Source organism: Merops nubicus, unplaced genomic scaffold, assembly GCF_000691845.1.
Source record: "Merops nubicus isolate BGI_N331 unplaced genomic scaffold, ASM69184v1 scaffold15207, whole genome shotgun sequence".
Classification (NCBI taxonomy): domain Eukaryota; kingdom Metazoa; phylum Chordata; class Aves; order Coraciiformes; family Meropidae; genus Merops; species Merops nubicus.
The window spans coordinates 50153-73496 of record NW_008621118.1 but is presented as its reverse complement, the minus strand read 5'-3'; the positions used below and the strand labels follow the sequence as shown (position 1 = coordinate 73496).

At 38.6% G+C, this 23344-nt stretch overlaps 1 protein-coding gene across 1 annotated transcript in view; it reads left to right on the top strand.

Moving 5' to 3' along the window:
- The window catches only part of DACH2 (dachshund family transcription factor 2), a gene marked incomplete at its 5' end in the record, with an annotated part of 136552 nt that overhangs the window by 66249 nt on the left and 46959 nt on the right, over positions 1-23344 (top strand). The window contains 4 exons of the mRNA XM_008944358.1: positions 5237-5392; positions 7883-8055; positions 18906-19041; positions 20810-20890. Of these exons, the coding sequence (XP_008942606.1) occupies positions 5237-5392; positions 7883-8055; positions 18906-19041; positions 20810-20890 (546 nt within the window). The remainder of the gene's footprint in view (positions 1-5236; positions 5393-7882; positions 8056-18905; positions 19042-20809; positions 20891-23344) is intronic.

The window sequence follows — 23344 nt, the reverse complement described above, 5'->3', positions numbered from 1 at the left end:
TGAACCACTTGATAAGTTTTTGGAAGTAGCCCAGTAAAGCCATCACTGGATTTCTTGAGTTTTAATCTCTTACCCTCCACACTTTCATGGCTTTCTTGTAGGGCACAGTCCAGAAGTTGCTATAGCTGAATACACACAGCCAAACGAATCAGCTGTTAAAGCTTTAAATGCATTGCAAATCTTCCTTTTAGATTTTCTTGGGGGCTGATTAACAATCTCAGTCTTGTTTTAAAGGAAGAAAGTTTATTTAGAGGCAAAAGGGACCACAGAAATTGTCTATGTTTGCATGGTCCCTATAAATAACATCATCTACTGCCAATATGAGGGATGGAATTTGGGGTTAAATAGGTCATAATTCTGACCCAGGACAGTTTATGTTTTTCTGACAGGGAAGTGGCAGTTTACCAGGGACGTGACCTGGGTGGGATCCTCCTGTCCTCACTGTAGTCAGATTCTCAGTTATCAAACATGACAAAATGGTTTTCTACCTCATCTTCTCTTCCTGGGACCTTCCAATGCTGATACCATGGAAAGAGTCAACAGAAAGTTGTAGGCTGAAGTGTTTTTGCAGAGGATATTCTCTGCAGGCCAAAATAGTGCCTGTTTCTCCCAGTGTGGAGGTGAGATTGGGACACTGGTAATGGAAATCATCTGGGACACCTGAAAATGCTGAGGCTAGGAATGCTGGCAAATAGGCAAGTGTAGTTTTAGGAGTACTGGGCTTCCAGATAAATCAAAAACTTTGAGGCCTTGTGTGTGCTGGACACTCATAAAAGAAGTTAGACATGATAAAGACCTCAAAATTATGGGTGCTGAAATAGCAGTGCACTGAATACTGAGTACTTCTTTCTTTGCAGCTGATGTCATGCTTAATATGCCAAATGGCATGAAAACTGTGTTTAAAAATAATTCTGGAGTAAAGCTGGACAGTGAAGATGGTATTGCTTTTAACAATTTGAGTTCGATTTTTCAGAAATGAATCACAACAAAACCCAAAATGACAGACCTGGATTGGAACAGTGAAGGTTGTTCAATCCAGAGGTGCCTCTGACACGGTGGATTTCATTTAGCTAGACCAGACAGTTTTATGCCTGATAAAATGAATTTGAAACCAAATGAAAAGAAACTGTCACCAAATTGAACTTTGATTACTTTCTGGAGATCTTTCAGGACCCAAAAACAAGGCACTAATTTAATCATCACAAACATATCTTCACCAAAGGAAGTTTTTTGGATTTTGTTACGAAGAACACAAATGCACTGTGAGGTTTATTACTAGAAAACATGGAGCTTTAAGAGCTGTCTTATCAAATTGCTGAAATCGGAGATGGCTGAGTAGCAGCATTTTCAGGAAAATGAAGCTGAGCTTATCACTTGCATTTCCTTCAAGTAAACAAAATGAAATTTAAACAGAGGCACTTTGCTGCAGACGTGTGCGTGGCTGGGAGTCTCCTGGCAGCAGCTCTGTGAGTAGTGTGGAGTAGTGTGGGTAGTTGAACTTACGTGTAATTCATGCCCTGATAAATAAGTTATCTCAAATAACCTGTTCAGATTGGTAAACATCAGACTTTAATTATTAAGTATACCCTAAATAACTGTTTCTCTTAGCAAATCCATGTAGCATCTGTCTTATGCATTCTGCAGTCTTATGGCCAGCTAACATCTCTGCCTGTCTCGTCCCACCTTGGTGTGGCAAGGTTTGGGGAACCACAGGCTCTGTGCTTGCTCCTGACAAGCATCAGGAGCTCTGGAGGGTGGAGGTTCTTGTCTCTCTTGCCCATTTTTAATGCTGAGTACAATCTATTCTGGGACAAGATCAACTAGAATGCAAACAAGATAAGGAAAAAATACCTTTCTGTCCTTTCATTGTATCTGTTGGAGAGAAGGTCGTATGGGTAGTGGGTAACAGGGTTACATGTAGAGCTTTTTGTAAAGGGTATAAATGATGTATTGGCATTTTGACAAATCAACAGACTTCTGAGTACTCTAGTAATATTCCTATGACACTTACAAATCAAATTACTAGTATTTTAAAATATCCTTTCTCATTTAAAGTAAATAAATAGCTATATTTCCCTTTATACACAAGAGGTAAAGTTCCATTGCTGTGTTCTGTTGACTCATTTTCCATAGCATTGTATGTTTGCTTTCTTTTTCATACATTTTTTTCCTCTTTTGTTTCATCTATACCTAAAAGAAATTACTTAGAGTCCATATCTATATACAGTAGTACAGATCATTGTTTAATTTTAGGCTTCTTATCTTCTATGTTAAAAAGAATAAAAGCCTTCACTAGCTTAGTGTGAATGAAGAAATAATTTTTTTCTGATACAAATTTCTTCAAAGACCAAACCTTTTGAATATCATGACAGAAATTCTGACTCCCATAAATCTATTTCTTTGTGGTATATTGTGTGGATCATATAATGTTTCATTTTTAGTTTCACCTGTAAGCTTGTCATACCCAAGACAGCATTTAGAATCAGAAAAAGACATCTTTGCCTCGTTAATGACACCCACTTGGACAAAAAATAACAATGAACAGAAATCTTGGCTAAACCTAAATTTGAAGTATGAAGGAGGCTTTACTTTTTATAGATGTATTCACTTCTAATAGTTATGGTAACAAAGAATTTGAAAATAAGCATTAATATAGATATATGTGTCAAATATGCACTTGCTGATACAACATGCATTATAACAATGTTATTAAATAAGAAAATGCTTATGCCCTTATAAAACACATCACAATTGGACAGTTCTAGGTAAGAGGTTCTTCTAATTATTATTTTCTTTTAGGAGACTTGCTAACCCATGGTATATGCAGTCCAGATTAAGTGATGAAGCCATTGTCTACGTGGTGTTCTGCAGACTACAGGATACATTTCATTTAACCTGTACTTTTATTATACATCATACACTCAGCAGTATATTTTTCCCTTCTTTAAGGAGAATGAAAAGGAACATAAGAATATGGGAATGGTCTGTAGAGATAAGTGTACTGCAGTTTATTCTTGTGTTGCTGGCACTGAATGCTGGAGCAGATTCACGAGTGGAATTTACAGGGGAAGAAGTTATTATTGTCCTCATCTGTAAGGAAAACTGGTCCAGTGATTTGGACTGCATGATATAATTTAAATTGTTTCCTGTTCCGTGCAGGTTTCCTGTATTCCCTTAAGGAAGTCACTTTTCTGTGCAGTGCAATTCCCCATCTGTAAATCAGGAATAGTTGTGCTGCCCTGTAGGGCATGGATGGGTTGTGAAGCTGGGCACAGAGTGCTGGTGGGGCACTCGGGCACTGCAGCTTCAGGGCCACAGAAGAACAGTAGGTAGATACATGAAGCTTTGCAAAGACAAGAGGAACTTCCAGAAAAAAAGGTTTAGACCATCTGCACCTGGGGTTGGAAGTACTGGAGAAAAACAGGGCAAAGGAGACCTTTAGATGAGTGTGGGGTTTTATTTTCATTCAAAGATCTCTGACAAACTGTCTTGTGTACAGTTTTCATGGCCACTGCCCTGATACATAAAGTTACATGTACAAAATCTATTTCTATGGAAAGAAAATCATGCTAAAGTAAATGTCATGTGTGTTTTTTTGAGGAAGAATAAAATGTAAACATTAAATTTACTCAAAAAGCATATGGAGAAAAATCAAACTAATTTGGTAAAATCAAATGCTAAACATTTCTTCAGAAAATCCTACTTAAATTAACTTGAGAAACGCTTTACCAGATAATACCACCACTGTTTCACAACAGTCAGAATGAAAAACTTCTATACTAAATATCAGTCAAATGTTATTTGAAAGAGCTCATATAGGATGGATTAAATAACAAAGATGCTGACACAGCCTTAACTGTAGTAGCTCTTCTAATTACTGCACTCTGCCATGTTATATTATATCACGTGGTGTAATTTAGTGTATCTTTCTTTGTCAATGTATTGCTCATCAATTTACAAATTACAAATCTTTTCTGGGAAGGTAATTCATACTTGGGCATAGTGCTAAATTGATGGAGTGATTTCCTTTTTTTCAATCATTGATCTTTCAAACTTTTTCATTTAACTGTATTAATCATGTTTATTAGCTATGTATTGTCATAAAGAATGGGATTTTTCTGTTACTTTCATATTCAATTAAAATGGTTTTTTGCTTGCTGCCTATATCTGCATCACAGTAATCTATTTACTTATTCTAATTGAAATTTTTGTTCATAAATTCAAAACAAAGTCAATACTACAGTTATACGTTGTCCTAACAATCTATAACTGAAAATGTGGGGAGTACCTGGGAAGGGAGAGGACTTAAAATACCTTCTTACTCCAGAAATGTTCAGTCTTAACTTTTTTAAGATGGTTATTTCGTGGACCAGATGTATTTCAGAATTCACTAACACGGTTTACTTAGCTGCTGTTCAAAGGGTACTTGTTATTCAAGTGTGTAGTACTGAAGAAAGCTACAAGCTGTAAAATTGCTGCAGAATCTGTTCTCTTTAGAAGGCCAGACAGATACTCTGGACTGAACACAAGTGCTTCGTTTGCTCTACTGTGGTTTTGCTGTAGACAGTAATTACTGTGCACAATAGATATCTGGACTCCTTAAGTTTAAATTCCTGACTTCTTTAAATTCCTGATGGTTTCCAAGCCCAGCCTAATGCCTGGCTTGTTTCACCTACCAAAGTGAAGCGTTTCACTGAGGACTTCCCCGGGATTAAACCCAGTGGTGAAAGGGAAGATGTTTAACCTCAGAGATGCCAAGTTGATGTAACCAGTTTGGGGATGAATCTAAGCTCAAATGCTAGGGGGCTTTGGGGGGAGTCAGCAGCAGCCACTGCCCAGTAAGATGAGCAGTGGTGAGAGACCCGAAGGGCCTGAGGTTGGACACTGGTGAGGCTCTGGCAGGGACTGGGTGGCTGGATTCCCTCCCATGGTAGGAAGTGGTGATTCTGTGCCTCAGTTGTTCCCTTTCTGCCTTATTTACTTAGTCGTGACTGATGTTTACTTAGATAATTTTATCCTTAAACATTTAGCTTCTCCTGTTTCTAGAAACTGCTGTTAGAAAGGTAGCTGATGCCAAAAGTCTCTAATCATATCTTTTGCTTGATGCATTTTATTAATTTAATTTAAAAACCCCTTAAGGTGTAGGCTTCAGGTGCTGTAAGAGTATTAACTCGTTGCCAACCAAGCAACATGTCTTTTGAAGGGAAGTACAAACCATTTGTGTTTTGTTTTGCAGGGGGGAGTGAGTCCTCCTGGGATAAAGACAAGCTGCAGTCTCCCATTACGACGGGATCCCAGCACAGCATCGGGCACCCCACGCTGTCGGGGCAGTCGAGCCTCGGTGGTGCACACCCCCTCAGCCCTCTGCAGCAGAACCACCTGCTCACCAACAGTACGTACTCTGGGCTCTCAGGGGGAAGAAGCAGAACCAGGGCCCTGCTTGGAGGCTGGGCTGGAATTCTTGCCAGCCTCCTGGACGTGGGGAAGGTGGGTGGGAGACACAGGAGGGTCAGTCCTCTGTCTGACTTCTGTGCATCACGTCCAGGCTGGGATACAGCCACGCTCTTTGAATAGCCACCCACTGCTGGGGTAGGGACTGGCAGCCCTTAATTGGCATTTCCATGGCCTGGACCAAAGGCAAAAATAACCATAAAGCTGCTTAAAGTTTTAGCTATGTGAGAAACTTCTCTTCCAGGAGAAATAAATAGTTAAAAGCAAGGAGAAGCAGTCCCTCTGCCTTGTTTTGCCTTTCACCTGCCAGATGTGGGCAAGGTCATCCATTGAACCCAGCTATCCAAAGCAACTGGAATAAAGTGACAGGGGTAAAGTTTGGATTTGGAACTTGAAGCTCTTATCAAACCCATCTCTTTACCTTACCTTAGGGAGGGGGCAGGAGGGAAGCCAGGAGTTCCCCTTCTCCTTTGCACACAAAGAGGAGGGGAAGGGAAAGTTACTCCAAGAAAGGTGTTCAGGATTTATATTTTTAAAATTAGGGAGGAGTAAAGTTAATTCTAACAGCTGTAGACGGATGAAGAATGAACAATGTCACTATTTCTGAACTCTTGTATTTGTTTAAGCTCTTCATCCTTGAAGTTTGGAGAGTGATTTTTTGCTGTTAGTTTTAATGGATGAATGACATTTCTGAATCCTTACACAGTTTTACGAGCAGATAGTTCCTGCTGCCTTTGTAGGGCCCCAGACTGGAACAAATCAAGGCTATTGAGATGACTCCTACAGCATGGGTCTGCTTTGTTCATTGGAGGGTATGGACCTGAGCATTTCGGGTTAAGTGGCAGTAGTTAAGATCTTGTCACCAGATCATAGGACTCAAATTCACTGTAGTTTATCCTTTCATTTTATATTCTTGTATAATTCAATACCTGTATATGCTTTACATACAGGGATATTGTGGTCTTTGCTGTTAAAGAAAACTAAGGATATTTTCCAGCAGATTTTGTATTAGGCAAATGTCTATAGGCTATTAAAGGGTTTATTGGATGTCAGACGTTATGTCCAATGATTTGCAAGTGCAGGATATATTTTCTTCATAGTCCTCTGAAATGTTTGACGGATTGTGTCTTAAAACTGGTGATGTGCTGTTAAATTCTGTTTGTAGTTTGCATTTAGTTTGCATGTCAATTGGACTTTAAGTAGACATACAACTCAACGTGGCCAGATGGTGTCTGGGAGTTTTGGAACTCTATAGAGTATGAGGAAGATTATTGGGCTGTTAAGGGAGATCTGCAGGGGAACAAAAGCTTATGGATGTGAGCACTGAAGGGGATTGTCATTATGGTTTAGAGTCAAGGGAATCAAGTATGTGGGCTTTGCTTATTACCTATCATAATTAATATTGGCAGGAATCTTCATATAAAATATATAGTGAATCATGAGACATCACAGTTGTTGGTCATGATATACTCAAACTAAGCAGAAATGGAGTGGGAGCTCAGAATATATACGGTTCTGTCTTTTGTGGTGGGCACAGTGTTCTATCACTATAGCCAAATTGTACTGAAATAACATAAGCTATATCAGTCAATGGTATTTTTTTATTGTGGGTTCTGTCATACACCAAAATGATGACTGGCCTCACTTAAAATAGTTAAGATAGAGCTAAAAGTTTAAAAACTTACAGAAGCAATTAATGTGAATAGCATGTGGTTAGGAGTAGCTATATGGTTATGTTGTTTACTACTTGTACCTGAATATTTTAATGAGAGTTTATAATCTAAATTTCATTTAGAAAAATGATAAGACATTTTGTCTGGCAGAATTAATCCTATTTTTTCTGAAAAAATAGTTTTGGGTGCCCAAAGGTAAGCTATCTCCAAGTAGTCTCTCAAAAGAATTATTAGATGCAGAATAACCTTAAACAAGTTTTCCAGTGAATTGGTGTTTTGGTATTGCTTTCCATTGTAATCATTACTAAATACAAAAAGTAGTGCACATGCTAAAATAGATATTAAGGAAACATGGGAATCTAATTGTTGCTAGCAGTAACATCACCCTTTTGGCCATGTCAATATCTGCAGGTTAGTCCGAATGAATTTTATACCTTTTTAAACTGTTTTATATCCATAACTGAAGACAATTTAAAGTGACTTTTTGGAAATCAAAACCTCTGGCAACAATTTTAATCTCTCATTCCATCTTTCAGTTCACAGAGTTTCTGTATGCTAGTTCAGTAGTGTTTATGTTCCAACCCACAGCTTCCTGTATTCAAGAACTACTCCTAATATAAAAATCTATTCTCAGATTGCTGTATATGTGAACTAATAATCGTGGTCAATGTCGCAGGAGAAGGCAGACCCCAGAAGTTCTGGTGCTGGGTTATAAAATGGGGGACTGCCAGGTGCAACCTGCCCGTGCTCTCTTCCAGGGCTAGAGCTGCCGTTCATGATGATGCCCCACCCTCTGCTTCCCGTCAGCCTACCTCCCGCCTCGGTGGCCATGGCCATGAACCAGATGAACCACCTCAACACCATAGCTAACATGGCTGCAGCAGCCCAAATGCACAGTCCTCTTTCCAGGGCAGGGGCCTCTGTTATAAAGGTAAGAGTCATCTGTGAGACTTGGAAAAAATAACTTTTCCTGGCTAGCAAAAACATTTGCAGTGACTTTCGTAGGGATTGAGCTTCTACTGCCTATAGCACACCTGGTCTGCTGCTCCTGACAGTGCTTCAGTCTGAGGAGATACCCACGAGTGCAGTGAAGAAGTTAAAATGCTCTGCTCTATCTAAAAATCTGTGATGTAATTAAAAACAGATACTAACACTCACAAGAGGCCCGGGGAATAAGCAGTGCTGCATCTGTTGAAGCTCTAAAGCTGTTCTAAAATGTTGAGCAAAATCAAACATAATGTTATACTTAGAAAATGGGGGAAAAAAAAAGGAAAAACTTAGAGAATGAAAATGCTCTAGAACATAAAAGAAGCTGCGGTGTGGTGTGATTTCATAACAGGTTAATAGCAGAGAAGATCATCACAGGTACCTTAGTAAGTGGATTCTCTGGTAGCCACACCTAGATTTCCTGCTAGCCAGATAAAACATGCTTATTCTTTTGAAAGGCTTCTGATAGCCTCTTCCAAGCAGGTTGTTAAGAAAATTTCATGCCTGTGTTGAGAGCAGAAGTCCTGCCACACACTAAAGCATACGTCAAGACAAGACATTTTCAATGCAGCCGAGTCTTGGCTCAGGGCGTATGAAGGGCTGGTGCTGTGGGACTCACACACACTGTGTCCTCTTTTTATTGAGGAAAACCAAAAGGTTTTGTCAGTCTTAACTTCTGTGTGGTTTTGCATGTATGTGCATGCTTCTTGTGGATAAAATAAAGTTTTTTCAGCTTTAAAAGGTAGTTATTTTAGTCTGTATGAGTCATAGAGCTCTCTGTTCTGAAAAGTGCATGTCTTTTTATTTTGATATTTATGCTCCTTTACACTCATGTATCCCCATCAGTCTGGAATATCAAAGTTTTGAGTTGCGTTATTCTAATAACTTCCGTGGATTTGCTGAACTTTATCTCTTATATCTTCATTGCAAAACACCTTTATTATAAAATACCAATATTTTATCACTGAGAAAGTTCTTGTTGCTGGTTCCTCTTCAGGGGTGGTGCATTCCCCAGTTAGGGACTATGTAGCATTAAGAGCTATAAAACCTTCTCCTTACCATCAGTGTAGCTGCACAGTTGTTGACCATGTGGGGGAAATGTGATATTTCTGATGTCCAGCTGTCCATTAGTTAATGCAAGTCACTGAATTGTTAGAAATTAGTTGAAGTTCCATTTGTTTCACTCAGTAACATTTTGTTCAGCTGTTCAGAGGCCTCTTGAGAAAATAGTAACTTACATACAGCAGTGGAATAGTTGTAGCAGCAAGTAGACTGCATAAGGTTTGGTTATTAAATATATATTTTTAAACAACACTAGTTCTTTGTAATATAAACTGCAGGTTTTGCAAGCAGTTAGGTTTAAGGATGCTCATTAGCAAGCCTTTGCTGATGCTAGTTTCTCATTTACAGCTATTTTTTTCCCCAACACCTGCACTAGAGGATACACAATATCTCCACAGCAACAGTAGGTCTCACCAGCACTCTAGTGGGAATTATTTCCTCCACATAATGTAGGGGAAAATACACCAGTAGCTAATGTGACAGTGGTGAAGTGTGTGTCCATTGCTGTGTTACCCTCCCCTGTCAAACGATGCTGCATCTTTCTCTCATTTGTTCTGAGTGTTGAAACTGTAGATGATTTTTATTACAGAGAGTGTGAGGCTCCTTTTGTCCTTTCCTTCCCTTATGTACAATTATCTAGCTCTGAATGATGACTAATTGAGATGAAAACCTTGTACAAAACAAAACACAACACATAAAAGAAAAGCATCACTGCTGTTGTTACCTGTCAGCAGTATTGCTTTTATTATATGACATTATTTAAGTGCATTAAATAAGTACAAAAAAAGACTAGTTTTAGACAGGCCGCAATTCGAGCATCATGTTGTTACTTAAAATAGGAGAAATTAGTCAAATATGTTGAGTATTTCCATACTCTGATGACTAAAATACCACTTGGCCTCTTTTCTATAGGTGTGAGAATCAGCTGCCTTATAAAGGTTTTGAATGAAGTCATTATGCTTTTTATATCACGTTTGCCATTTAGAAATAAGCTGTTCTACCCAGATATGCATGATCAGCAAAGTTAACATTTAGTGCTCCAGAAAGAAATGTCATAACTATGAAACTTGATTTCTTCCTGACATGAACACTATAAATTAGGCAGGCACAGTGGCCAGGCTCACAAAACCTCCTTAGCCATCTATATTATGTGATCTGATGGGATTATAGCAGCACCCGGTAGCAGTGCTGCAGCTACAGTTCTGGCAGTGCCCGTGTGGTAAATCCAGTCTTCCAGGGACTTACATCTGGAAGAGCTTGCTCTGTTTGAAACTTGGCTCAAAAGGTTCTGAAGAATCTGTGTAACTGAGGGTCTTACATGGCCAAACCAAAATTTGACAGCAGGACTGACTTCACCACCCTCTCTCTTCTCCCTCTTGTGTCCTCTCTCTTTAGTTCTTTGTTTCCAGAGCTATTCTAGAGCTGGATGGACTCTGCAACCCAGTTACTGGCCTTGCTGTAAAACATTTTGCCACCTTGGTCTTGAGGACCAGTCTGGGAAGTTAGCTGAAGTACACTTGAATCATGGTCTAGGCTAGAAACAACAGTGAATAAATGTAGTAGTTTGTTGTCATCCAATAATTTTGTTCCTGAAATGGGAAAAATCTATTCAAGTGATGCTATTTTCAAGTCTTCAAAAGTAAAGTTTGGATGTGACTTTTATATAAAAAAGAAAGTTTTTTTTTCACTGAAGTTTATAGAACAATTCCACTACAGAAAATATGTAATGTTAAGATTTTTATTATACAGTGGACCTATAATGAATGTGAATAATTACATAAAAAATAACTATGATTATTAGCATACATTCATGGCATATTCTACAGTTTATCATAAAGGAGCTGTTAAGCTGTATGCTGAGAACACAAATTGAATAGAATGCAGAGAACAAACCTAAATCTTGAAATTAAATTGAGTCCAAAGGAACTGGGACCTCCTGTGTGTGGTGGAGTCAGACCATGCCCATGTGACAGCTCTCTGCCCACAGTGGGATGAGACCTCCAGCTACCTACAGTAAAGGCATCAGGAGTGTTTAGGTGGTGTCAGCAAGCCTTGATTTAAACAGGTTAAGCCAGAAGGGGCTTCTGTGAGCAAAATCATACTATGTTACACAATTTCAGCCAAAACTGGGGGATGGGGGAGGTTTGGGGTTAGGAAAGTGTGAGGAGGGCTGGCAAGGGGCAAGCCTGTGGTGCTGTGGCTATGTGAGTCTCTGTTCATTCCCTGGAAGACACTTTCCCAGCTGTCCTTTGGAACAGGGTGGTGGGAGATCCCGTGGTTAGGGTGAGCTCGAAGTAGTGGGGACTGGACCCAAGCCAGGAGCCTTAAGCTGCTCCCTTTTTGTTAGATATCAGGGGTACTGAGAGTAACGAGGCAAAGTTTTATCCCAGAGATTTGAGTGGCTCTTTTACTCTGTTCTCCCAGTTTTTCCTTTCTTCTTTTTCAGTTCTCCGTCATACTTTTCACTTTCCTTGCCCCTCTTGCTCATGTCTCACCCTTCCTCCTCCATCTCTCCCTTTCCTTCTGGCTCTCTAACAACCTCTGCTGAGCCTCAGAGGGATGTGCTTCTCCTGAGTAGGAGTATTCCTGCAAATTGGTTTCCTGCTGTCCATTTTTCTTCTATCATCTTTCCCTCATGCTTGCTGTATTCCTACTTTCCTCTTATTCTTTTTTCTTTAGTTCTTTCTGCTCTTATCTGGGTCCCAGTTAGGAATAATGGCACATTTTTTGAATGAAGCTGGAAAAAACAGAGGAAATAAGTTACAGTGTAATAGAAGTGCTTTGTTTCAAAAAAAAAAAAAAAGCCCTCAAAGCATTTTTGTGTTTGAAATCATATTTCTTTCAGAATTTCACCCCAATGTACTTCAGAAACAAACCAACCCCACCAACTTCCCCCCAGCCCAAAAGAGAGGGGAAAAAAAAGGACATTTTAAGTGAAATTCAATGTTTTGTTGTAGCAGAGAAACTGAAATCTTGTGCTTCACATCAGCTTTACACAATTTCTGTCTCAATATTTACTCTGCTGATAAACAGAACAAAACATTCTTTGTACAATGTGATCTAGACATGAAGTAGAGATTTTGGAGTCTCTTTTCCTTTGTGTTCTCTCCTCATGATTTTGTGGGATTGTTAAAGCATTTGTAGAGGATATATATGACATGATTCTAAATTCCCTAAAGAGAATACAGATGGGCTGTGTAATTATTGCTGAGAGGTGCTATTTTCTGTGCTGTACAACTCATATTCATAATATTTACCTGACAGCCAGAAAAATGTGGCTCAGAATATTCTGAAACAATTCTCTGTATGAAAACATTTCTCATTCCAGAATTTATAACGTTTCATTTCATAGCTCTCTCTGCATTCAATTCATTCTGAATTGTTTTCAGAATATTACAAGATTTAGAAAATGAAACTTCCATAAAATTTATGTTATTTTCCTCGTTATTAGATTTATTCTGTCCTGTTTTATAGCATGTGTTCATTGCTGGCAGCTTACTGCTCAAACAAGTACTAGGATATATTAGGGGAGTGACATGTGAGACAGTAGTTTAAGTTTACTTCTTAGAAGGCTCATTTTGGGGCTGTATCTAGCAAAAGAGAAGCGAGTGTGCAGTTTTCTATCTTTTTATCCACTGCTACAGAGAAACTACTGTGCTGGGAGGTGTTCAGGTCCCTGCAAACTGCATTAAATCTCCTTCTCATCTCTCCTTTGAAGGGAGGCATATCCCTCTCCCTGCAGTGCCAAGAACGCCTTGCTAGGTTAAAGAATAAGCAATGAATATTTACTTTAAACTTCCAAGTGGAAGAAAGTGCAGCAAGAAGCAAGTACATCTCTTTCTTGCAAAGCTTGCAAAAGAAGATTGTTAAGGCCAGGCACATACAAGCTTTTAGTTCTGGCTCAGATCTTTTTAGTATTGGCTTAGTCATTTGCATTTGTACTTAATAACTAATATAGCTGTAAAGTAGATTAGATATAGCATTATCATCATTAGCCCTGGGAGTGCCTGTCTCTCATTCAGCAGCAGCACTGGGTGAAACAATTCATAGGAGGGGTACAAGCAGAGTTTCCACTGCAAGATCCTTTCCAGGCTTAGTTAGTATTATACCTTCAGACTCAAAGTAAAATGTAAAGGTAAAATCTTAATAGAGGAGTGAAGGTTGCCATGGCTTTCAGAGTGGCTGGCAGTGTGGGACGTGGTGAAGGCAGCAGCTCTTCCCTTTGGCTGGGCAGCTGGCAGCTCAGGGATGGATGGGGAGTAGTCAGGAGGCAATGGAATTAGCAAAGGAACATCTGCTATTAAAAATCAGTAATTGTAGAAGAGTTTTTATGATTTCTTAAATTTTGTGGGAGAATAATGGCCAGTTGACTACAACTGAAGCAACTATACGTACACAGTGAAAAAAATGAGGTTTAAATGGCAAATTACGTATTTTGAGTGAATGGCTTCCCCACACACTGCAAAAGATGAATGGGATCCAGCTGGCTTTCAGACATACACATCCTATCTTAGTTTTTAGGCCAGCTGTTTACCTTGTTCATCTCCAGTTCTTACAGCAATTGGAGATACTCTAAGCAGCTCAGAAATCCAACAAGTCATCCATACTCTGTGCGTGTGCCCATTTCCAGGCTGAGGTGATTCAAAATATAACCCTGGCCACTGTTCTCTTGCCCAGAAACAGTAACTCTAACCACAGTATTTCTTGTCAGCCACTCTGCAGCATCATTTCAGATTTAGCACAGCTCCTGCTCACTGTGTCAGGATTATTCTTGATCTTTGAAAAGCCTGAATGCCAATTATGTATTGCTTTTCTCAATAATGCATTAGTTAAGGACTGTAAACTTTAGAACACCATTAAAAATGTACTTGTTATTAGAATTCAAATAGTATTAGTATCAACTAAGGTCAGTTGGAAAGAAATACGTGAGTGAAATTGTGTTAGCTTTTCTATTCTTCTCTCTTATTGAGGATGGAATTCAGCCAGTGAGATAGGAGCAGTGATATCAGAGGCATGAAATTGTGGTGGGTTTGGACAGGAGGTGAGGGGGTCTGTAGCCAGTCTACTGGCTGACTATTCCTGGCTCCACAGACCCCTCCAGAGAAATGATAGTCTGGCTTCTAGATTTTAAATTTTTTTTTTATTTAACTGTGTAGTCCATTGAGAATCTGAATGGTGATTTGGCAAGCACTGGGAGATGGACGTGTGGCACAATGAACATTCCAGTGGGGAACTAGTGTGCAAGTTAATGTTGGAAAAATTATTTTGCCAGGGCCTGTGAACTCTTAGTTTTTCCACCGTGGCCATCAGCTCCGAATCTTTATTACCATAGTTGAAAACTCTTGGTTATCTAGACCTAAAGACAGTAGAATCCCCATTTTTTCCCTTCTTTTCTATTTCATTAGTGAAGTCTAGTGGATTCCACCTCTCCTGCCACTGCAGAGCCCTGTAGAGTACAGAAGCAGCACCTCAATTAAATATGAAATATCAAGATAAATGTCTGAATAAAATATCCAGGCCTCAGACAAACTTCCAAACTTGCTTGTCAGCAGTGAAATGCCATTAAATCCTCTAGGAACTCATTAATAGATTAACATTTGGAAGAGTAATTACAGCTAGATTAGAACTCAGAATAAAGGAAAATCCGGCAGCATCATTTCTCTAAACTCTTGACACAAAATGAAGATCAATACTATAAAAAAAATCAGAGGTAAGGAATTAAGGTCAAGATGATTATGTCAAAAATAGGTAAGCTGTTCATATATATTTCAAATAAAACTAGTGTCAATGCAACTGTTATGTAGTGTTTCATATTATTTGTGTGGAATACTACCTCACAGGGGATAGAGAAGGGATATTGAGGAGAAATCAAGGATGTATCTGGAAATTGGATGAGTTGATGACTTCAGTGCCGTTAACCTAAATCACATCTAAAATTAACAATGTCAAGCTTTGTAGCTACATTTTCTGAGCCAAAGCAAGACACTGATCTCTAGTGAGACAGAAATATATTACCCTTCAAAAGGATTAAATACTGCAAAAGTCTTTTTTGAGAATTTATGTTACAGCTCTGTAAAGGGAAGAGAAAAGAGTAAGATAAAGTAGGTACTATAGTTAGATAAATAGGTGAGATCTTGAGAAATGTTTTAATTTTTCACAAAATTCTCACAATCTGTAAATTATATCTATATAATTCATTACATTATAACCTGGAATATGAATCTTGCAAATTTATGAAACGGGAAGAAGTATAAATGGGGAAAATATGACTTTATTTAAGAATGCTTCTCTATTACTGTGAGTGTACCTACTGTAGAACCAGGCTGCACAGCAGTCTGCCAGTGGGAACCGAGCTATTTTCAAGAGGAACAAAAATAAAGTGCATGAAAAATAGCAGGGATGTAAAGTACATAGATGACAAATAAAATGAAGTCATCAACGTGTGAAAAAAAATAATAAAGTTAAGGTTTTAGATTTGCAATTTTCCTATTTAAATGCCCTCATTGATTTGATACAAATACTGTTAACCCTGTGTTTGGAAAATGGTGAGGACATTATCACTTGTGTTCTCATTTGTAATAAAATAGATTAACTTGCTGTGAAATTTTAACTAGGCTGAGACACAACAGTAGCTACCTAATGAACCAGAGCACATTGCTGTTAAGTAGCTAAATAGATGCATACTGATTACAGGACTGAAAAATGGATCTGTTTACTTGCAAAAAAAGTCTGTTCATAGTGTTATTCATTATAGCAGGGGAAATTCAGCATTACGTTTCCACACAAACATTTAGAACTAGTTTCTCCATCCATATGCAATCTTTCAGGAGGATACTCTATCCTCATTTGTAGTACATATGACACAGAAAAAATCTCAGCTCCTTTGTTGCTGATAGGGAAAAGTATCTTCCCTTTGTATGTAAATTTTTGTGACTGGTGAGACTTTAGATGACATAATCAAGTAATTCTCTTAGAAAGTGGTTCACTGTGTGATTAAGAATGACATTATTATTTGACACTTTTATTTCTGCCTGAACATTTCAAACCAAGACCCTGAGTTTGAAGGCAAATTACGTGAAGCAGAGATTATTTTATAGCAAGAGAAAATGGGAAATACAGTTACCAGAAGGAGCTGGAATACTTTGCTTTTCCAAATCATCAGCTTTTGAATTACTCAGATAACTCCCATTTAAGATGACATCTATGGCTGTTTGTGTGGTATCTAAGTGTTAATTCCTAGTCATATTTGCTCATAGGTTTTTTTTTGCAGAACAGTTGGCATGTCCTCTCCTTGGCTATTCATTTTCATGGTTGCAGTAGACAATGAAATTTACTTAAACTAGGTACTCTTCTGTAAAAGGAGTCATTTCAAAATGATACCTTAATTGTAAATTGAGTACTCTGTGGTAAAAAGAGAGGAAATGGTGCCAAAGAGGACTGTTAAAACTGAAAGCCAAGCAAGTAAAATTACAGTCAGAGGTATAGCCTGCTAGCAGTAACCTATTTGGAAGCTATTATTTACACAAAGATAAAAGGCACATAGTATTAATAAGGGATTGCATGGATATGATTCATCATTTATTTAGGAGAATACTTCTTGGGGTAGGAACGTGACTTTTAAAAGTGACTTAATGAGCAGCCCATCCACAGAGTAAGTTGTGACTCTTTCATTCTGCTCATCTCAGCAACCTCCAAACCCACTCTTGGGGATGGAGAATGAGAAAGCACAGGAGACTTTAAGATCAGTGACTTTGACTTTTTTCCCGCAGAATCTGAAACTTTGTTTAAAACAATTCAGTTTTCAAAATTTTAAGAGCTTGTGACTCAACTTAATAGACTCATACCTGTTAAAACTTGGTAAACATTTTTAATTAGCATTCAAAAACACCGCAATTAAAAGTCTCCCTTTAAGATTTATTAGTTATTGTATGTTCATTAAATACCAGATAATTAGTGAAAACAGATCCATTGAGGATTAACAGCTATGTAACAGATACACATCTGTTACATGATTTTGAGGCTCAGTTGTTATTTAATGTACAATAGCTGTCCCATTAAACCCACATTCAGTGCTACGTTTTCAGCTGGTGTGACTGGAATAGGCAAGTGCCACCCCCTCACTATTAGGAGGATCCAATCTCACATTCCCTTTGCATCATTCTCCAGCGTGTCTGTAAATACAAAGATGAGTGTGGTTTGGAGAGGTGGTTTTAATGGCTAACAGAATATTCTTAAAATGTCACTTACTGCCAGTGCAATTAATGAATCACCTCCACAGGAGATGAACAGAAGCTATTGTGCTGGCTATTTATAGTGGAAAAACTATGAGAATCTACCATTCTTTTCCTAAAGCCTTAGTATTGATTTAGGATACTGTCTAGCAAAACAAAAAAACATAAAAAATGCAGATGCCATTGAGTTTATTTTCAAAAGCACACAGTAAATCGCCACCAAGTAGCCAGAGTCTGTGCTCCTAATGGAAAATCTTTGAGAAAGGGAAAAAAATTGAAGTTCCTGTGAGACAACTTCCCCAGATTACACTGTAATTGTGATGTTAATGAGGTGGGGGCAAGAGGATCTCCCTTTTAAAAAAAAAAAAAAAAAAAAAATCTCAGTTCTGAGTTTCCACAAGAAACTTCTGATTGCCAGGGATGAGGGCAACTCCAAAGATGCAGTTTTTGGAATTCTGTAAATTGAAACATCTCCTTTTTCATGTCTCTCCATTGGATCTAGACTTTCAAGGACTTGTAACAGAGGATTTAAAACATAGAAGGGATTTTAAAATAAGGATATGTAGAGTATCTCAGGCCATGATCTGTCCCTTCTAAAAGATTCACGGTTTTTGTTTGCCCTGGGAACAGGAATGAAGAGTGCTGGAATTGTGAATTAATTCAGAAGAATTATACGTGTGGAATCACTGGGTTGGAAGGGATCTCAAGTGGTCACATAATCAATTACTTGCCTTCCTCAAGACAGGATGAATTTTTACTTTTACCATGCTTGTCTAGCCTGTTCCTAGAGGTTTTTACTGATGAAAATTCCACAGCATCTTCAGGCAGTCTGCAAGTGTAGATACACAGAAGTGCAGAATTTCATTTTGCTAGTTAGTTATAATTTCATATCCTTTTTTTCTCCTTAAAGTACTACATATACTTAAATTAGAGGCTACTGTCAAAGTTTTTTTGTGCAAATACACATAAAATTTTTCAAGCACATTCTTGTTTGTGTTAGCCCGTGGTGCTTTTCATACAAGAGTGACATTCTTACCAGTACCACAGTGTCTAAAATTTGTCTGAGTGCTACCATGGGAAGATATTTATTCAGCTACAGATTCTAGTGAGTTTACAAATTTCACCATGTTTAGTGACAGTTTAGTCCAAATCTAAATTATTTATTTGAAATATGACTCCTATATTTTAATTTTACTATGTGTAAATTAAAAGCGATTTGTGAAAACAACATGAAAGAACATTTTTCATGTTCTGATGTGTGAAAATGTCAGAAAATAAAAAGTTACCAAGAAAAGAAGAGATGGCAAATGCCATGTCACAACTGAAAGGGTGAAGCTGGGCCCAGATACATTGTGGGGACTGCTCTTTCCATGTGAAATCTGTTCATGACTAGCTCAGAGACCCTTTGTTACTGGTATTTTAGTCAACTTCATGTTTTCGTTGAACTGCAGTGAGGTTCCTGAATCAACTTGCACAGACCTTGTTTTATTTCTCTTTCAAGGAAAGGATTCAAGACAGCCCTTCCCCAGCTCCATCTCTAGAAGACAGTCAGCGGCCTGGGAGCCACGCGTCCTCCCATCAGAGCAGCAGCGTGTCCAGCTCCCCATCCCAGCTGGACAACACACCAGACAGAATTGGTTAGTGCTCTGCAGCCTCACACCCCTCACGGTTACTGACCTCAAGAGTTCTAGGAGTTTGTTGAAGCAAATATTTCCTTGCTGGGAAACTCAGGCAAGCACTCACTTGCTAAGACCCAGGCAGTTCATCACTGTGTGGTTGCTCTTGCTTGGTTCATCGCTATGCAGAGCCCAGCCCCTCAGGTTCATTCTGTGCCAGTATCCACCCATGCACAGAAGATGCCACTCTTTCTCTGTGATGACCAACTTCTCTTGCATGCTGGAGTAAGAAAGTGCCTCTGAAGGCACCTGGAATTGAAAAATAGCAAGATAGTTTTTTCTTCACATGCATGTCAGAGAAGTCGCAGATTATGTGGTGGATTTTCCGTTCCAAAAACCTCCTCCTGCCCACGCCTTCCCTCATCACCACGAGGCTGAGGCCTTTCTGATTTTTTTGGGTCTCTGCCACAGCTTTCACAGCCTGTGCTTTATCGATCTTGTGTTTAAAATGCTAATTCAGTCTGGAGGAAGTCGAGGTCCTATTCTTGGTGCTTCCAAGAGGGATCTAGGGCAAGTCAATTAACATCTCTTCACGTCAGTGTGTGTCAACACTGTTGTCTTCACAGTGACTGGAGCCAATGCAGGCTTTGCTGAGCTAGACTTCAACTACAAAAACAGTGCAGTCCATGGAAGTCAGTGTAGGCTTCCCTCCCATCAAATAACTGCTCAGCTGCTTGCTGGGATTTTGCAGTTTTGACTCTGGTCCGTGGTACTACGTAGCACAGTTGGTTCTACACAAACAAGTCAACAGAACCTGAGCTATTTTACTTAAACCTATGCACACACAGATTCCCTTCATCTTTTTCACATGTAAAATAGGGCTAGAAATACACCTGGTAAGAAATGTAACTTCCTATAGCAGCAGTGCAGAAGGAACTTTTGTCCTCATCATAGCTTTTGAAAGATAACTTGTTTTATTAATAGTAGAAACACCCACTGCAAACCTCTGCGCTCCAGAAATGTTGCTGAAAGTTTTTTTCATGAGAACTAGATTTTATTTGTGTTGAACAAAACATTTCTCTGTGTTGAAGTCTAATGCTTCCTGTTGTAAGTGTACAAGTATATGGTTTGTATTTGTATAGATATGTTTCTTCTACAGTGTCCTCACTGGAATGACTCTAAGTTCTGTAATTGATTAATTGCAGAGAGGGGAATATTTTAATCAAACAAGAACAAAGACAATAGGCATTCTGAAATCATAAACTTAAAGCCTGTCACTGATTTTGCAAGTATAAGTAAAGAATTTCTTTCAACACTACAGCTTATTGGGTTTTTGCCATCATCTATCAATTTGGGTTACTATCTGTCAATCTGTATTTTTTATTAAGCTTGCTACTTTATAGATAATTACTAATACTTAAATCCTTAAATGTATTTTTCTCCAAAATGATTTCTGTGAAGTACTTTTCTAATTAGTTAATTTGAGCATTTCATAAGAAATTACATTCATCTCAGTAGTAATTTGGGTTCTATCTTACTATCTTTTTTTAATCAACTTGAGCAAATGTGCTTTTGCTGCATATTTCACTTGGCTCTAAGTGCTGAACTGGGACAGTGAAATGGTTGACTATGGACAACAGAAGTGGTCAATTGCTTTAGAACTTGTATGAATACATATTAAAATAACAAAATATTGACAAAAAAAGAAATATCACATAATATTTTCCCCTCTTCTGCATTTTTTTAGAGACTGCTCTATAACTGTGCCCTCTTTTCTTTTGTTTTTTAGCTATGCTGACCAACAGCAGGGAAGGAGAACTCGTCGATCAAGAAACTGGGACCAGCCTAAAAAAAATACAAAAGGAGAAAGGTAAAATCAGAGACTGTTTTCCATGTCAGGCATTTAATTACCCTAATTATGTGTTTTATTCCTTTTTCTAGTATTCTGCATATTCAATGGCATTATATTATAAATTTAAGAGAGCTAAATGCCTAATTGCAATGAATAATGTATCCAGTGATTTACATGATGTTCTTCTTAGGAAGTGTAAACAATCAGATCTTTGCTCCTCTCTGTTGCTATACTGTGGGACTAATATTTTGCCATTCTTTTGACTCAATTATATATGAAGTTCTAGCAAATATTTAGTTAGTCACATGGTATTGTTCCTTTACCTCTGGGGGATGTGTGTGCAGGCTGCTCTAATGCTGATCCATAGGTGAGGGAAATAAGCCATTTTTTGTGTCTAATAGTATTCCATGACCCCACAAGTGAGAGGCAGCAGGGGAAGAAGTGATGTTTGGCCTGTAGTGATGGTCCTGCAGGCAGGGAAGGGTCTCCCTGCAGTGACTGTTGGGTGTGCACAGGTAAGCCCTGGGGAAGTGTTGTAGTGCTGGGGGGCACAGGGCATCTGTGGCTGCACACGAAGAACAAGCCATTTGGTTGCCTTGCAAATACAACCACCAAAAAAAATCACTTGAATGGATGAGAGGTCAATTCTGGCAGTAAGCAGAGAAGGCATCACACAGAAGGAGTGCCTGCAGAACACAGATCATGAGATAGATTTGAAGAAAGAAGAGAAATCTGAAGGTAAGTAAATACAGGAAAAATGCTACAAAGGCATATACTGAAGGAGGTCTTAAGGTTTCAGAGTGAAAAAGGTGTGAAGGAAAAGAAAGAGAAGGAAGTGACCAAAAGAGGAGACAACATGAGCTAAATGTACTTAAGTCCACTGTAAATGTGAACTTTTCATCATAAATGAAAACACCAGCTGATTTATTGTGGTGATTTTAATGTATTTTCTGAGAAAACTAAAAAGATAGATATACTTGGAAGAGCTTTTGGAGGCTCTGCGTGCCCTGTGGTTCCAGAGTTACATAAAATTATTTGAGCAGATTCCTGATTCTGTAGTATCAGCTCTATTCCTTAGACATCTGTGACTGATGCAGTCATGGGGAGGAAGAGCCTGGAACTTCCTCCTTATATTTTGTATTTTTGTACTCTACTCTCTTTTTGAAAGCAGAAGAAGCTGTTTTCTATTCACTGGTTTCTCTAGGCATTTAAGCACTTTCCTCAGGAACCCCAAAAGAGCCCTTTCGTGCCATTCTGAGGTAATTTTCTGTCTGGCTCATCATGCTTAAATCCTTCCCTCTTGCCTGCTGTTGGCATTTATGAACCAACACCAGAGGCTAAACAGTTATCAACCATACCTTCATTCCTAAGATTAAAAAAATTAAATTTCTGTAGTAATTACACAGGTATGTCATTTAAACCTGGAAACTGTAGTTGGTTTTCATTTTGTTGAGCTATGCATGGTTTCTTGCCACATGCTTAGTCTTTCAGCAGAACAATTCAATGTCCTATGGGGTTTGAAGATGCAAATCATGTATTTATTGGTAGTAGCACTCCTGTCACTCAAGATAGATGGAGGAGGGTACAGTTTAAGAATCAGAAAAGACAATTCAGAAATCCCCAAAAGCATGAAAATAATTTAAACCTTACCACCTGTGAACCTAATTCCCAGAGTCCTGTAAGCATTGAATGTTCCTTCTAACAGGTCTGAAATCACAAAGATCTGATGCTAACATTCTGTGTACCATAATTCACCTTAAGATTAAAGTTGTACAGGTTTATTCATTCGCTGGTCTGTATTTTTGCATAGTATTATCTTTCTTTGATTAGGTACTGAGAAATTTCTCTTGATAGGTGTGCTACTCCTGCATGCACTTAAGGGGGTGGGGGGTATTTTGGATGAACATTGTGTTCAGATTAACCTGCATCAGAAAAAAGTGCTTCAAAATCATGAGATGTTTTAAATTACCATTTTAAACTTGGAAAATGCACTTTAAATCCAGTTGGTTTGCACAGGTCAACATGAGAATGAGAAAATGCTTCTTTTTGTCAAGGAAAGAAGTAATTTTCAAGTAATGCCACAGCTCCAGAACCAAAGCCCTTTAATGACATTCCAGTGGGACAGATGCTGATATTTTGAAGGCAGCAACATTGTATATCCAACAATTCCAAGATGGTTTTGGCTTTGGCAGTGAGACAGACCTGTTGTACAGGGTGCAAGCACCTGATATCTGATGGACTGCACCAGTAGGGCAGGGTCAATACTCTGCTTCTGAAAATCCCCAGCCAGTGTGCTGGGCCCTCCTGGCACCCCATGGTGTTGTTCCTCAATGATTGGTCTCACTCCTGTACAGCAGATTCTGTCTTCCTAATACTGTTGTTATTCTGTTGTCTATGAACACTTTGGTCTGTGGTGTACCTCAGATATGTAGAATGTTTTTCATAATCAGATGTGGACAGTCACTGAAGAAT